Raw genomic sequence first — 15,621 nt, 5'->3', positions numbered from 1 at the left:
ATTTACCGACGTTTGACTGCCTCGACTATGCTTTTTTGCCTCCTTTGTCGATTAAGCTTGATATCGTAAAATTTATATATTTCAGTTAGGTATGGAATGTGAAATTAGGGGTGGTAGTACTTGCCCCACCATTTTTGACTAGCTATACGCTAATAAAGTTATATTTCACACTTTCGTCTTTAAATAATTATTTAGGATGTTCATACAAAATTTATTCGCATGTGAGGCTTTAACCCCTGGTCATTTCATAAAAGAATTTGAACAAATTTATAGGTAGCGTTACTGTGTAGGCTAATCACAGAACTTAAGTGGTAACCTGTTAATAAGTGTTATAAATTAACTAAAAATTGTATTTCACGATGTGGTTTTTGTATTTTTTAAGCTGGGTTGCTACTGTTGTACAGTTATGTTTCGTAGTTTTAGCAGTTGGTGAGTTTTCGAATGATCACAAAACAATAATTTGCAAGCACTTGCAATTTACAGTATTGTTTCAAACCCAATTCGGCAGTATAATGTATGGTATGATTTACATTGTTAAGTTGTAACTTGTACACAATAAGAATAACGTATGACAGTTTGTGTGTTGACTTAACTCAGTAATTTTGCTTACAAGTAAAATATAAGTTACGTAAATAAATTGACTTTTGGCTGAGTTTTGCAATACACGAGAATACTGAATCATGTAGGCCAAATGTACTGTAGACAGTAGTTGGCTTATGTTTGCAACATGAATATAGAATATACTTTAACTTTGAACTAAGTTTAACCTTTAAGTTTAAAAGTTTGTTAAAAAAAAACGGCAATGCTCATTATTGGTAATAGACTGTTAGTGTTATTGAAGCATAGTAATTTGGAAATACTATTACTATTAGAATCTTGGCATACTGGTGGATTGATTTCTGAAATGAATTGTTGTTAAAACTTGAAGGGAAGCATTTAAAAATTACAAGAATTTAAATGAGGGGTTGATAATTTCCTGAGAAATAAAGTTTCAAGTTTATACTTTGTCCAAAGGGTGGGTTGGCAAGAACAAGAACCAAAATGTTCTTTGTTGTCTATATGTAATGTTTGTAAAATAAATTTTTTTATTGATTTAATATAAATATTATTATTATCACATAAAATTTCGTAAGGTAAGATTTTCCCCTAATGAAACCATGTTAGCTAAAATCAAAGAAAAAATTTAAAATTTGTTATATTATTTTGCAAAGCATCTTTTTTTATCAGACTTTCTAAAACCTTTCCCACAATACATGTAAGACTAATAGCAGACTGGACAGTTTTTATCACCTCCCTTAAAAAGAGGAGTAATATTAGCCAACTTCCAATCCTGTGGCATCTGCCCACTAAAGGATTTGCAAGTTTTGGCAATGAGTGACATATCCAATCCTTAATCTCCTTTAAAACCCTTGGGGAAATATATCTAATCCAGGAGACTTGTTATTGTTTAAACTTCCCAACTTTTTCTTAACAAGCTCAGAATTCATGTAATCATCTTTTTCATCAATCGGATTTATCTTTAGCTACTATTCATTCAGGATAAAGAATAATGATCTGAAATTTTGTAGATTATTTATGTGGGCATAGAAATGATCAACATTTGGAAGGGGACATTTTGATACTTTTCTGTGTACAGGCCTTCCACTGTTTTATTTATTTTTTGTTTTTCCTATGTAGCCTATAATTTGAGATGCTTCCCACTACTTCATATATTTTTATCACAATACTATTGAGTGAGTGAGATAACTTTTCTGATATTGATTTTGCCTTCCTAGCTTCCATTCATGTTTGTTCTGTACATAATAAATGTAACGCTTTAAATAGGTGTATTTATACATTGAACATAGAGAGAAAAATGCTTTATGACTACATTTTATTTTTTACCAGTACACATTATACTGGAGAATTGCAAATACTGTAAAAATTATAATGCATATTACTAATCACTAGAAAAAGTTTGTCTCTTCCCAGTGTTTTGCTGTATTAGCTTTATCAAGGAGTAGTTATGTCTACATAATTTACAATTATTATCCTTTGACAAAGCTAATACATCAAAACATTGGGAAGAAAATGCTCTTTCTGGTGATTAGTCATATTTGTTATAATTTTACAATGTATCAACTACATTTGTCAATTTTATGTCATATATGTTTGTTGAACTATTTTAAAAATTCTGTATAATTTTTGATAACCCTCCTTATTTAAGTACAAAAAGGGGCCTGTTGGCCTATTGAGGCTATTTCATCTACTAAACTATTAAAAAAAACTCTGAGCTAGCCTTTATTTAGATATTTGTCTAGCTTTTTCTTAAATTCACTGCATCCACCATATCTGAAGGCAATCTATTCCAAAGGCCAACCACCTTGTTTGAAAAATAAAGCTGTCTTAGCTGAAGATGATTTCTACCCTGCTAATACTTGTAATTGTGTCCACTTGTCCCATCGTTCTCACCATTAAATACAAAAAATTATGGATTAACACTATTCATTTTCTTAACAGTTTTAAACATCTTGGTTAGATCCTCTTTAATGCTTGTTTATTCAATAGAAACAATTTCAAAGATCTTAATCTGTCCTCGTATGACAACCTTTCCATCCCAGGTAACATCCTAGTAGCCTTCCTCTGAACTCTTTTCAATAATTCTGTGTCATTTGTATGGTAAGAGCCCAAAACTTTGACACAGTATTCCAATTGAGGCCTAACCAGTGACCTATACAATGAAATAATAACCTCATTATTTATATTCAACATTCCTGTAAACACATCCTAAAATCCTTTTTGCCCTACCTCTAGCAACAGTACACTGTTGTATGGCTTAAGAGACTAACCAACTAAAACACCAATTCCTTTTGTTCTGTAACACTGTTAAGGTTATTCTCACCAAAATTATATTGTATAGTTTAAAGTATGGTAACTCACATGCATTTTTTTGCATTTATTATTAATATTAATTTACCATTTATTTGACAAACTTGCAAATAATTTAAATACTTTTGTAAAGTATCAGCATCCTCCTGACATCCAGCAACAGCCAAAACCTTAATATCATCGGCAAATTATAGAAATTTATTGATAATTCCAGAATGATGAATCAACTGATAAGTTGAACAAATACTTAGCAGTTAAAGAACCTTTAGTTACAGTAAGTGTAATTTCACTGACACAGTTAATATAAATGAGACACAGTCAACAGTATGACTACATGAAGAAATAGGTGTAGGCGTTGTGGTGGATAATTCATAAAAGCCAGTGAGGTAGTGCTTAGTTGTGACATAGTAGTAAAGCTAATGTGATTTTATGTAGTACTTCTTCTAGACAGACATATTGATTACAAGTCAAAAGGTGTAATTATCTTTATAGAAATCATTAATTAGGCCTTACTTTGAGTGTTGTGCAGTTGTGGTTGCCTTATCTAAAAAAGATACTGAGTTATTAAAAAGGGTTCAGAGGAGTGCTAATAGGATAATTCTGTAGGTTATGGCCAATAAGCTTTTCTCTTGAGAAAAAGAGATTAAGAGGTGACCTTATTGAAGTTTACAAGATTATTTGGTATATTAATATGATAAAGACCCCTGATCTCTTTTTGCTGTATCCTGAAGACAACAGGGTAAAAGAATAACATAATCTGAAAAAGACAGGCTTGGTTCTAGTTAACAGTTTTATTTTCTAACAGGTTGATAAGTTTATGGAAGGAGTTGCCATTGATAGTAGTGGAGGTAGGCACCTTCTGAGAATTTAAGAGGGGACTCAGATTTCTGAAAAATAAAGGCTGGATGTAAAATTTCTGTTTTTACTTTTATTTTGCTCAAGGGTTTGTCTTCAAGTACAGTCTTGATTGACTGAATGGTCATTTGTTGTCTTGGTGTTTTATGTCAATAAATTTCCATTTGCTGTAATTGTTTATTGAATATGTTCTTTTTCTCCCTCCTGGTATAATTCTTGTGGACCTTTAATATATTTTGTTTCTCTACATGTAGCTGCTGGACTTTACTATTTAGCAGATATTGTTGAAGAGTATACTGTTATGACTGGGAAAATCATTAGATTTTTGATTTTGGTGAGATTTTTTTTTTTTCACTAGGTTTTGATATTGTTTAAGTTTCAGATAATTATATTAACACAAAAAATACATTTCTGTCTTTTATAGCATAATTGATAATTATATGTATCAAACATATATCATCATATATGTGTGATACTTTTTACTATGATATAGGTCCAGATTATATCTCTTTGGCTAACTTGTCTTCAGCATTACTGATGAGGAGTGGATTTCTCCGAAACTAGTATAACCCAATAACACACGTTGATCAAAGTGTAGATTGAACTGGAACTCCCTTGAACTTATACTTCACGATCAAACAGTTTTCAGAATATTAAGTTTATTTATTATGATAATTATATATATATTTATTTGATCTACTTTTATACAATTCATGCCTATGTTTTTAAATTAATATTTGAATATATTTACATATGAACTGGAATTACTTTGAAAAAATAACAGCATGTGCAAAAAGTCTGGCCATTGTCAGCTTATACAACACCACTTGCTCATCTCATTGATTAACCCTAAATGAAAGGCTTCTCTTCATTAAACATGTTTAATGAATGATTCACAGAATTTCAACTACTATACCAGAACAAACCATTTTTTTCTAGCAGACTTTTATGAAATATTTAGTCACACTGGTAATGGTGGACCAGACTCCAAGTTTATGATGGTACTCTTTTCTCTGTAAAAAAAAACAAACTAAGTGTTAAAAGTTCCAGTAAATACTTCACAGTAACTCAGTAATTTTGTTAGGTTATTTTCTAAATACTGAAAATTATCAGTGCTGTTTTCACTAATTAGTTAAGTGAAAATTTATAATACTATTACAGACTGAAACAAACAGTCATAATACTGAATAATCCAAGAGCATCATGATATTCAAAAATTCCAATATCTACATCACTAATGGGGCTATCATTATGGAACTGTTACTATGACAGTTTATTTTTTTTGTTATTTGTATTTTTTGTTTAATGAAAAATTGTAGATATAATTTGCAGTCTAATAGTCCACAAAATACAAATAAATGGTTAAAAATGCTCAAAGAGATAAAGAATGAAGTGGTCAGTGTTTTTGTCATTTGACCTTCTAGGTCCTGATGAATATTATTTGGCCAAAATGTTGACTACATCATTCTTTTTTGTCTTAGAACAATTTAATCATTCTTTTGCATTTTCAAAATATATTGTACATTAGATGCATTTGCTTCTTATTCAAGTTATAGTTCTATATCAGTCATTTTGATTAATTATGGGTTTAAACTTTTGCCCAAGATGAAAGCCTTAACCATACTTGTATATGTAATGCACACATAGAAATGTATATGTATATTTCACAGGATTTCAATTGTTAGTCCAAAATAATCCAGAAAACTTCCATTCCAGAGTTTTATAATTTTCTGATCATGAGTTTTAAATCTTACATTCTCATCTTTGGTTTTTTTAGTTGCAGTTTATGTGCATTTTTGATATTGAATACCAGTATGTTTCATAATTCATGAAGTTTGAGAGAGGTGTAAGTGACTGTAGAGGATTGTTCTGAGTGTTATAATACTAACTGAAACTGTCATTTTGTTTCAGAAATTATGAAAGCCAAGATAAATATGTACTAATTAATTTTTGTAGTTCTATAAACAGTAAAATATTAACTTTATTAATTTGACAATAATGTATAAAGAAGCAAATCAAGAAAAAGATTGCCCTAGATTTGATTACAAGTTCAAGAAAAATATTTGAAATGAAGGAATTACAAAAAATCCCAACAAAACACTGAAATTAACCATTCTTTATGTTGTATTCTGAAGTAGTTTAGTACCTATAAAAATAAGTTTCATCGTATTTTCTTTCCCATATATCAGGTTACCTTGTTACACTTTTTCATTTACTCACATTTATTTAATTTTCTTATCTTCTTATATAGCCCCCCAGTGGCACAGTATGTCTGCAGACTTGCAATGCTAGAAACTGGGTTTTGATACCTGTGGTGGGAAGAGCACAGATATCCCTTTGTGTAGCTTTGTGCTTAACTTCAAACAAACAAAACTTCTTATACATCATTTATCTGTATTTTACTATATTGTTTGTTTCACCTACACAACAATATTTTTTCAATAATTAATGTACATGCAGTACTTTCTATATGTTCCATTTCCTTATTCAGTTATTGCCATTCAAAAAATTATTTTCTTGTTTAGATTTTATAACACTTTTTGGTACTACCTGGTGAAAGACATTGGCCCAAAATGTTATGATTTCAAAATCAATTTACAGTGTTTTTCATCTATTGTTTACTTTCAATGAGTAACAATTTTTCCAAGTTAAGGCAGTTTTATTTTTGTAACAAGGTGATTGACTTATGGTCAGTTCTTTACAAGAATTTAAGAGGGGATTTGACAATTCTGTGAAATTTAAAGAATTTATTTAAATATTTACCTTTCACCTTGAAGGACCAAATGATCTTTTTCTGTCCACATATTATATAGCAAAATGAGCAATGGGACATAGAGAGGATCAGATTTTATACTGTATTTGTATAATTACTTTTTTCTGGTAACTTTAATGAGTTACTCATCATTTTACTAGTCCTTACGTAATGTAGTAAAAACTGTGTTGCATAACAAGGTAATACCTTTCATGCACAATGTATTTTACATTAATTTTCTTTACTTTTTGAATATATACATTAGAAGAAGTGTTGATCTTAAAGTACTAGATTATTATATTCACAACAATGTATCTGGGCAGCATTTTCTGTGCTAGTAAAGTTTTGTAGGTTTTCACATATTGCTGAACTAAACATCAGAAAATAATTCTAGTTTTATTCTTATTTCATTTTCACTTATTTTTAGTATATTCAGCTACCGAAATTTGGAATGAACACCACAAATTTAACTTTACGATATGTAATTTGCATGTAAGGTATATTTATGAAAAATAACAATACAAACAACAAGCATAAATCTATAAAACAGCAACAACCAAACTTTTATAATCAATACAAACAACAAGCATAAATCTATAAAACAGCAACAACCTAAACTTTTATAATAAGTTCACATTACTTAGAATTATATTTCAGGTAATTATATTTCACATTAATGAATAATTCCCTAGAGGTCACTAATATTTGGGAGTAGTAATCTATCTATCTAGGCTGTGTATTATCAGCAAATCAGTTCCATGTATATCACATGAGAGCTTATGAATGCAAAAGGGAAAGTATTCTACATAGGCTTTGCCTTCAAAGTGGCTCATAGAGTAACAGCAGCATAACATATTCAGGCATTGCTGCCATATATTGGTGTGAATATGTAATAGCTTCGATGGAAAACCTTAAGCTAGTTTTGTGGTGTACATTAAGGATTACTATTTTTTCAAAATATAGAATATTCTACATCCCTACCTCAAATTATAAGGTTAGCACCTAAAGAATGGTAAGTAGTCTGGGATAGTTTATTGTAAGAATAAAGAAGATTATTTTGAATAGAGGATTTCAGAGATACTACTCACTTTTCCACAGATCTTTTTCAGTTATGGGAGTATTATAAAGTGACAGTCAATCCCATATTTGTTGGTAAAAGAATAGCCCAAGAGTTGGAGGTGGGTGGTCTTTACTGGCTACCTTCCATCTTGTCTCTAATTGCTAAATTAGGGATGGCTAGCACAGAAGCCCTCAAGTAGCTTTGTGCAAAATTCAAAATAAACAAAGAAAAGTGTTCAGATGTGCCTGAACTTTCTGAGTTGTCAGTCATTTTGATCTCTGCTTTTCTTTAACTTTTGCTACACTACTTTTGTCTTCATTGCACTTACATTCCATCCACCTAATTGCAACTTTATTTTCTCTAGCCATCACATTTCTACTTCTAACAATGATTGTAAAAAAAGGCTCAAGGCTTATGCATTCCTTTACAGGAACTTTTTTGTACCATATCAATGGCAATCAGAGGTACCTTATTTGTTTGTGGAGCTTATCCATTTAGCTCACTTAGTAGAGCAAATGCCTGGTGTGTGACAGGTTTAGGATTTAATCCTTAGCAAAGTAGTATGATTATAGAGGGCATATTAAATTACTATGATCTTAAAGGGGTGTGGTGAATCATGGTATGACAACATGTTCACTGCTAATGTTTTAAAACATTTTGGTACCACTGTTGTACAACAGGAGGTTTCTTCTGCCTAATTATTCTACAGTTCATTATATTGTCATTCTGTTTCATTACCTTTTGTGGAGCCTGCCTCACCCGTGTCCAATTTTGGCCAGCTCTTCCACCTCCAGCCTTTGCTTCTGGTTCATCTCTCTGATAAAGAATAGATACCTCCTTTTCTGCTTATTGTTCTCATAACTTGGGTATATGCCTTTCTGTTTATCTTGCCTGTATATCATAATGAATCTTAGGTTGCTTTATGTTTTGGGCCTTCTGTCCCACCTCTATTGGTTATGATCTTCCTTGTTTTTGTGACTCCTTTGCTATGTCCTGAGGTCATGACCCTTATATATTTTTTGCACCCCAATCTTGTGTTCCTATTATCTGTTTGGGGGTGCTTCACTTTCTCTGTCTTTGTTTTTTTCCAACAATCTGCTTATTGTTGTCTTATCTTTATTCCTTTGCTATATGTCCATTCTTCACCTCCTCACTGTGGCTCTTTATTGTGACCTCGATTGTTTTGATGAGACCACCTATTATTCTTTGTTTGTGCCTTTTGTTTCTATTTCTTCCTCTACTGCCTCTTTTATATATTGGTTTCTCTGTTCTTGGGATGTTCTCAATGTGGGTGTTTTCCTTTTGGTTGTCTGTTTCCATTCCTGTTCTTTCTTTGACCTAAATCTTGCCTCTTTTTTTGCACTGCACCAGTCTTTGGAGTGTTCCAGTTCCTTGGATTCTCAGGCTGTGGCTACTTCTCAACAATCTTTTTTTGATTTCTTGACTCACTAGACCATGGATACATCTATTGGCTACCCAACTTTAAGTATCCAGTAGGACTATGAATATTCTGTTTCTTGTCTTTTAATGTATACTTGCCTTTCCCCCTCACAGTGGGCAGGCCATTGAGGCATTTGGCATTAACCTATCTTTGGATCCAGTTCTTGACTCTGTAGCCAATGGTGCTTACATTTTCCCCCTTTTCACACCTATAGCCTTCATTCATTGGTGACCCCTGGGTTGTGGAAATTCTTTCTTCAGGTCTCTCCATGTTTTTTGTAATCCACCTCCTCTTTCTCCTCATCCTCTTATATTTCCTCTGACCTTCTGCATCTTTGACATCTTTCTGGGAGTTTCTTGATTCTTATATGGGGTGGGTTCAACAACCTCCTTTGTGTCCTAACACCATGGAGATCTTGGTATTGAAGGTCCTTTACTCTCCTTCTCTTTCTATGTGTGAGGTTGTCTTGCTTTTGGGGTCACCTTCAATAGGCTTTGGAGGATATGTAGTATATATCCTGTGATCCCTTTTCTGTCATTGTGCTTTTATGTGGTACTCGATCTCTTTGACATGATTTGAAGTATTCCACCCTACTTGCTTCTACTCAACTTGCATCTTTACCAATGCTTTCTTTCCAAGATGGGGGCAGTTCTTGACACCTCCACTCTTTCCGAGGTCCTTACTTATCAACATTCTTGAAACATATATAACTTTTCAGGCTTGCCAAAATCTTTAGTTGTAGTTGTAAGGCCATCATAAATACATGAGTGATCTTATGATGACCCATTCTTACACTTTTATGGTTGCTTCTTACATCAACTACCAAAAAGATAGTTTCTTTGTTTCAGTGATTGCTGGTTACCAAGTAGTGTAATCCACAACTTCCCCTCTTGCCTGGCACTGTTCCCTTTCTTTTAGCAATTTTCTCCTACATGCTTGGGGTAATTTTCATTCGGATATTCACATCTTCCATCCTCTAATTCATAAGGACCTGTTGATTTGTTCCTCAACCACTCCTTTCTTTCAGTGATTTGGACTGCCCAGGAGGGTGATCAGTTATTTTTCCCCCCATCTCTCTCTCCATTTTTTTCTTTCATGGTGAGATTGTTCTATTCCTAATCATCTTTTATGTCCACTTAAGAGTGTTTCATTGCTATCCCACTTGAACTACCCCATTTCGTGGAAACTGCTACACCTGTTTTTCCATGCCTTACCTCTCTGTCTTGGGACTTATCCCCTTCCACTTTAACTGGTTGGCTTTGTCAGTTCATCTGTTAGCATATTTATTTTTGGGTGAGTCTGATTGAATGCTTTTTATCATCACCTCCCATCAGATCAGGCATATGACAGCCTACTTTCAATTCCAATATTTGGTGTAGATCTTGCAGTCTGGCATGCGAGTGCTAAACCATTAATCTCTCATTAGTTACATCACTGGGCAGTTTCATATGCCTCAGATTTTCACCTCCCTCCAGTCACCATTCTCTAATCTTCATGAATGCTCTAGTGTGATAGTTTTGTTTGTCAATTATCTTTTCCAACTCCATTGCTGATCTAGTTTGATCTTCATGTCCCTCACACATTTCACGACACCACCATGTGTGTACCATTCCTTTTGTACACATTTAACAAACAAAATAAAAATAGTGGATGAGGAGAAACACACTCAAACACAAACAAAAACTTATCAGGTGGAACTAAACACCATGTTGATTATGTTTGGTGTCATCAGATCCTGCTGAGTAGCTGAGGTTGCCTCACAGGGAATGCTTACCTGTAAATCTGAATCAAGCAGGGGGGTATGAAAAATGTTAGACCCATCTGCCCCTGCTCAGTGCCCACTGTTGAGATGTGGTTTTATACAAGACTGTTTCAGTAGTATATCTATAAAATTTAAATGGCCATTTCTGCAAATTTTACAAGAAAAAAAAACAGCACCAGGAAAAGTCCTGCCTGTACACCTGGTTCACACTTGTTGTCTTTAGTTGTAGTATGGGATAGCCCTTAGTTCCCTTGTTCCAAGTTGCTGAGGAAGTCAAATTGATAAGTTTCTCCGAGAGTGGTGCCTATCCCACCACCACTATGAGACTGCTTGGGCCCATCAGATGTAGGGCTTGTGTGTTACCTGCAAGTGGATACCCCATTAAAGTATTTCTCAAGCAGTTCCCAGTGGATATGTCCAGCTAGATGGGACTTGGATTTTTCTTGGGTTGAAGGTGAGGGATCCTTCTCCTTCCACCTATTGCAAAAGTAATGGTTTGAATATTACATATAAATGAAAGTATTGTGCAGCATAAATTCAGCAAGTAAGTTATTTGTGAGAGAGTGCAATACAATTAAAATGGTTTCTTACTAACAGTTTGTGTAAATGTTAAAATAACTGGCTTGCATAGGCCTATTATACTGGAATTTTTTGTTGTCTTTAATGCTGTTGTGGTGGAGGAAAAAAACCATTTATTTACACTTTTATTATTCTGGTTTCAGGTGACACTGTGTATTTATGTATGTCTGTTCCTTTTTGAGGATCTTCCACTTTCTTTAATTTTATGTGGAGCAGCAAATCAAATTGGACATCTTTTTATACTGCGAACCTTCCCATTTTTTATTCTTACATCAGCACCATTCATTGTAACAGTTGGTGAGTATCTTTTACTTTACTGATATTGATAATTGAAAAGCAGAAGACCTTGACATTAATTAAATGTAATTATAACAAGATTTTGTTTGTATGTCCAAAGCTGTCTATAAAACTTGCAACAACTTAATTACTGAATGCATTCTGATGTGATGATGCAAATTCAGAAGTTTCTTGTCTGATGTTGAAGCAGTTAACTGTTGAAAATTGATTCAACCAGCTTGATTCAGAGGAAAGAATAAAATAACAGTATGTGTAATGTTCTAAAGCTTGAAATTAGTGATTAAGTTCATATACAATCAACTTAGGAGTGTTACATAAAATCTTTCCATACATTTGGTACATGATGAAATATTGCCTATTTCTTTATTACATTTGTAATTGTATTACTTATTTTTTTCACAACTGGGTCTTGTACTGTATATATTATTCTGCAAGTAAACATGTTGATCAAAATGTACATAACTTTTGTTTCCAGCTCTTTTAGTCATCAATCACTACCTTGCCTTCAACTACTTTGGAAGTGTGTATTATCACTTTTCAGAGGTTAGTTTAATTTGAATGATTGTTTACTATATCAAGAAAATAAAAACTTTAAATTTTGATATGTGTATATGCACAGTATAAGTGAGTGTTTTAATTTTGATATGATTTTCTGGTATATTGTTGTATTCACTTCAGTAGACCAAATCCTTATAGATACTAAAATTCTTGTAGAGAAACAGCATGCTTAGTAAAGCACTTTGAGGTATATACTAATAGATAAAAACTGATGCTTTAATATTATTTCCTCAATTTTCTTTTATGAATACTCTCCTTTAGTGACACAATCATTTGACAAATAGCAATTTAACATATAAATGTATATAGATTAAGAAATCAATGTTTATTGCTTTTGTAAATAGTGTTGTAAGAATGTTAATAACTTGTGTTCTTTGAAGTATATCCCTAAAACCAACTAGGTTTTCCACAAATATGTTGTTTTATTAGGCATGTGTCTACTTAATATAGTCAAATGTTCTTGTAGTTTTAGTGAATTGCAGCAAACTGTGTAGGAATAGTCTTAAGAATGAAGCTGTGAATACTTGCACGACATTGGAGAAGGAGGAGGTGACTGAGCTAATTCCTACTGAAATTGTAATATTATATTAAAAAATTTAAACATTGTTTAAATAGTTTCATAAAAAAAAATACTATAGCATGTAAATTTTGCATGATTTAGCAAGTATAATTTGATTACTTGGTAGTGATTTGTCTTGAGAAAACCAGTTATTTTGTAGTCATACGTTTAAAATTTTTTTATAGAATTAACTCACTTTTTGTTTTAATGTAATATATAAACATTACAAAAATGTATGAATTCAGAACTATTGTTGAGGACAGGCTTTAAAATATCTTTGTTTGCTGCAACCCTAAATTGATTTAAAATGTGGGTAGGTAGGTAATTTGTTTTTTAAACAGCTTAGCAAAAGCATTTTGTAAATACCTCTAGTTCCTTGATCACCAAAAACATAACATTTTAAACCATGAATACAATATTATCAACATTTATTCTATAAAGAGAATAACAGAAATTTCAAATTCTTTTGCAACACACACTTGCTGGTTGATATTGACTTTGATCGATGAAATTGAATTGATTGTTCTGGCAAATTTTATAGTTTGTTCTTCCATTTCGTCTTGTTCACCAAGTGAATCTACAAATACTTCCCTCCACATGGATAAGTTTCCAATCAGAATTAATTTGGTTTTGATCGTAATCCTCAATCGGCAAGAACATTTTTCGGAGACTGATACACTGAACAGACTTGTGTTTGCCATTTTGTTGATTTATACTCATCAACAGTAAATTCTTCTCTGCAGTTTTGCTAGGTCATATGTTTGTTAGTTTCACATTAGTTGAGCTGTCGATTGTTAATCAGGTGATGCCCTCACACATTGTCGTGGACTATATGACTAAGAAAAAATATAGCCATAATATGGTGATAAAAATTTTAAAGTTTTAAATTTTGTTAGATGGGTCGGTACATTAGCAGAAGTTGGTGGTCATAGTGTCAATTTGGCCTCAATTTCATGCAGTTGGTTGGGTTACCACAAACAGAAATATTTTTAAGCCTGGCCTGGGAAGACCATTTTTTTATCCTAAGAGCATTCAAATACTTAAGATCTTCTCTGATAAATGAGAAGTATCACAATTAAATATTCAAAAAAATAAGGTACATTTATTATTAAATGTTTTATGTATTTAGAAAAAAAATCTTGGATTAATTTTTGTACACATGAAACTTTATGGTTTTAAGATATTGGTTCTGTATAAATTTTTCCATATTAGGTTTTGGCATATTTCACACTTTGTTTGTGGATTGTACCCTTTGCCTTTTTTATATCACTCTCTGCCAATGAAAACATCTTACCAACAGTTTCAGAATCTAAACCTCTGTTGACAGGTATGGTGAATACATAATATCTGTCCTCTCAATGTGAATATATTAGTGTGTGATAAATAGCTAATAAAACTTCTTCATCAAAGAGTTTTGGATAGACACATCAAGAGGTGACATTAACTTTCTCCACATAGGTTTGGTCAATAGATCTGATACTACTAACTTTTGATACAGTGTGTATATCTACATGAAAATTGGCAGTCTTTCAGTTAACATATTTTTTTAGTGAAGTATTTTTAATAAACTAACAAAAGGTTTGTCGATGAATATATCAAGTATTTGTTTAGAATAGTCCGTGTGCAAATTGGTTTTTCATGTTAAGATTAAAAATACTTTCCTTCATCTCAAAAGTCTCAACTTTCATTTGTGTAATCTCTAAGACCTCCTAAATACATTTCAAATGTTTATTTTCAGAAAACTTTTATTTTTTATCTGTGTATTTTCTCCACCCTAACTCTATACAAGGTTGGTCAATTTGAGCGACCTCATAACCACCAGAAAAATAAATCTAAATTACACTCCTTTTCTTTCTAGAATTTTTTCAAATTTAGCATGAAACTACATTTGTTTATCCTTAATAGCTTTAAACTTGTAACAGTATACATCTATTTATAATTAAATTTTATTGTTTTATTGCCCTGTAAACCATATCTAACTACTATTGGCACTATTCTATGTTGTAAATCACTTGGGTAACGTGCAGCTCACATTATGCTATTGAATTACATTACCCACGAGCTACTCATTTTACCTAATCTAACATTAACTAACCTAAAAAGAATCTGTTTTTACATTTTAATTGTTTTTAAAATAATAAATGTAGAATAAACATAAAAAACAAGAAATAAAGTACTTAGCTGAGTATTATTATTTTTTTTGCTGTCTACTATTGATGATACTCAATCCTACTTTTTTATACTAATAGTAGTAGTTCATTAAATAATTTTTATTCAATTAAATAATGCACCAAAGAACATAGACAAATAGCATGCAAAAAGCAGACAATTTCCTCTAACAATCACAATTTTTCTGGATTTTTATCTGTGTGACAAGAGCTGTTACAAATTCATCCAAGCTAGTTGTTATCTTTTCTGTGGGAATGAAGTTTGTACTAATAGAGAAACTGACAGTTCTCCATTCAGAAAACTGTAATATAATATGTCATTTGATAGATGAAAACCTTGGTTTTCTGTTGTTTATAGATAATGTAGAATTAAACATAAGAGAGAACTTTTAACGAATCGTGAAAGAGAGGATGTGGCAGGAGGGGTCTGATTTTTTATTTGATAGCTCTGTGGCCAAACAAAATTGAAGGCTATGAAAATTGTGGTTTGTTTGAGCAATGACGATTTTATAGTGAGTAATTTATGTTTAATTTCGTAGTTTCTGGAGGGGTGGGGATAAAATAGAGGTGAAAAGATACATAGAGAAAATGTGTCACACTAGGTGAAATTCAGGATTTTTTTAAATATTGCCTTATACAATTAAGAGCTTAAAACTTGTATACTATTAAGATATGGATTATTAGCTAAGATTTTATGCTATACTAAATGGTATAACATAACC

The 15,621-nt window shown here is 32.1% G+C and overlaps 1 protein-coding gene across 2 annotated transcripts in view; it reads left to right on the top strand.

The window, feature by feature from the left end:
• Positions 1-278: 278 nt before the first annotated feature.
• Positions 279-15,621, top strand: part of LOC106464482 (protein TEX261-like) — a 24,728-nt gene continuing 9,385 nt past the window's right edge. Inside the window, exons 1-5 of one of the 2 annotated variants that reach the window (XM_013924624.2) lie at positions 279-429; positions 3,978-4,057; positions 11,461-11,614; positions 12,090-12,157; positions 13,944-14,058. In XM_013924624.2, the coding sequence (XP_013780078.1) occupies positions 360-429; positions 3,978-4,057; positions 11,461-11,614; positions 12,090-12,157; positions 13,944-14,058 (487 nt within the window). In that variant the 5' untranslated portion in view covers positions 279-359. Of the gene's footprint in view, positions 430-497; positions 520-3,977; positions 4,058-11,460; positions 11,615-12,089; positions 12,158-13,943; positions 14,059-15,621 lie in introns of those variants that run through there. The other variant, XM_022392203.1, reaches the window with a different exon arrangement.

Source organism: Limulus polyphemus, unplaced genomic scaffold (assembly GCF_000517525.1).
Source record: "Limulus polyphemus unplaced genomic scaffold, Limulus_polyphemus-2.1.2 Scaffold1664, whole genome shotgun sequence".
NCBI classification, from domain to species: Eukaryota; Metazoa; Arthropoda; class Merostomata; order Xiphosura; family Limulidae; genus Limulus; species Limulus polyphemus.
The sequence above is the reverse complement of the archived record's forward strand: the minus strand, read 5'-3'. Positions and strand labels throughout refer to the sequence as shown.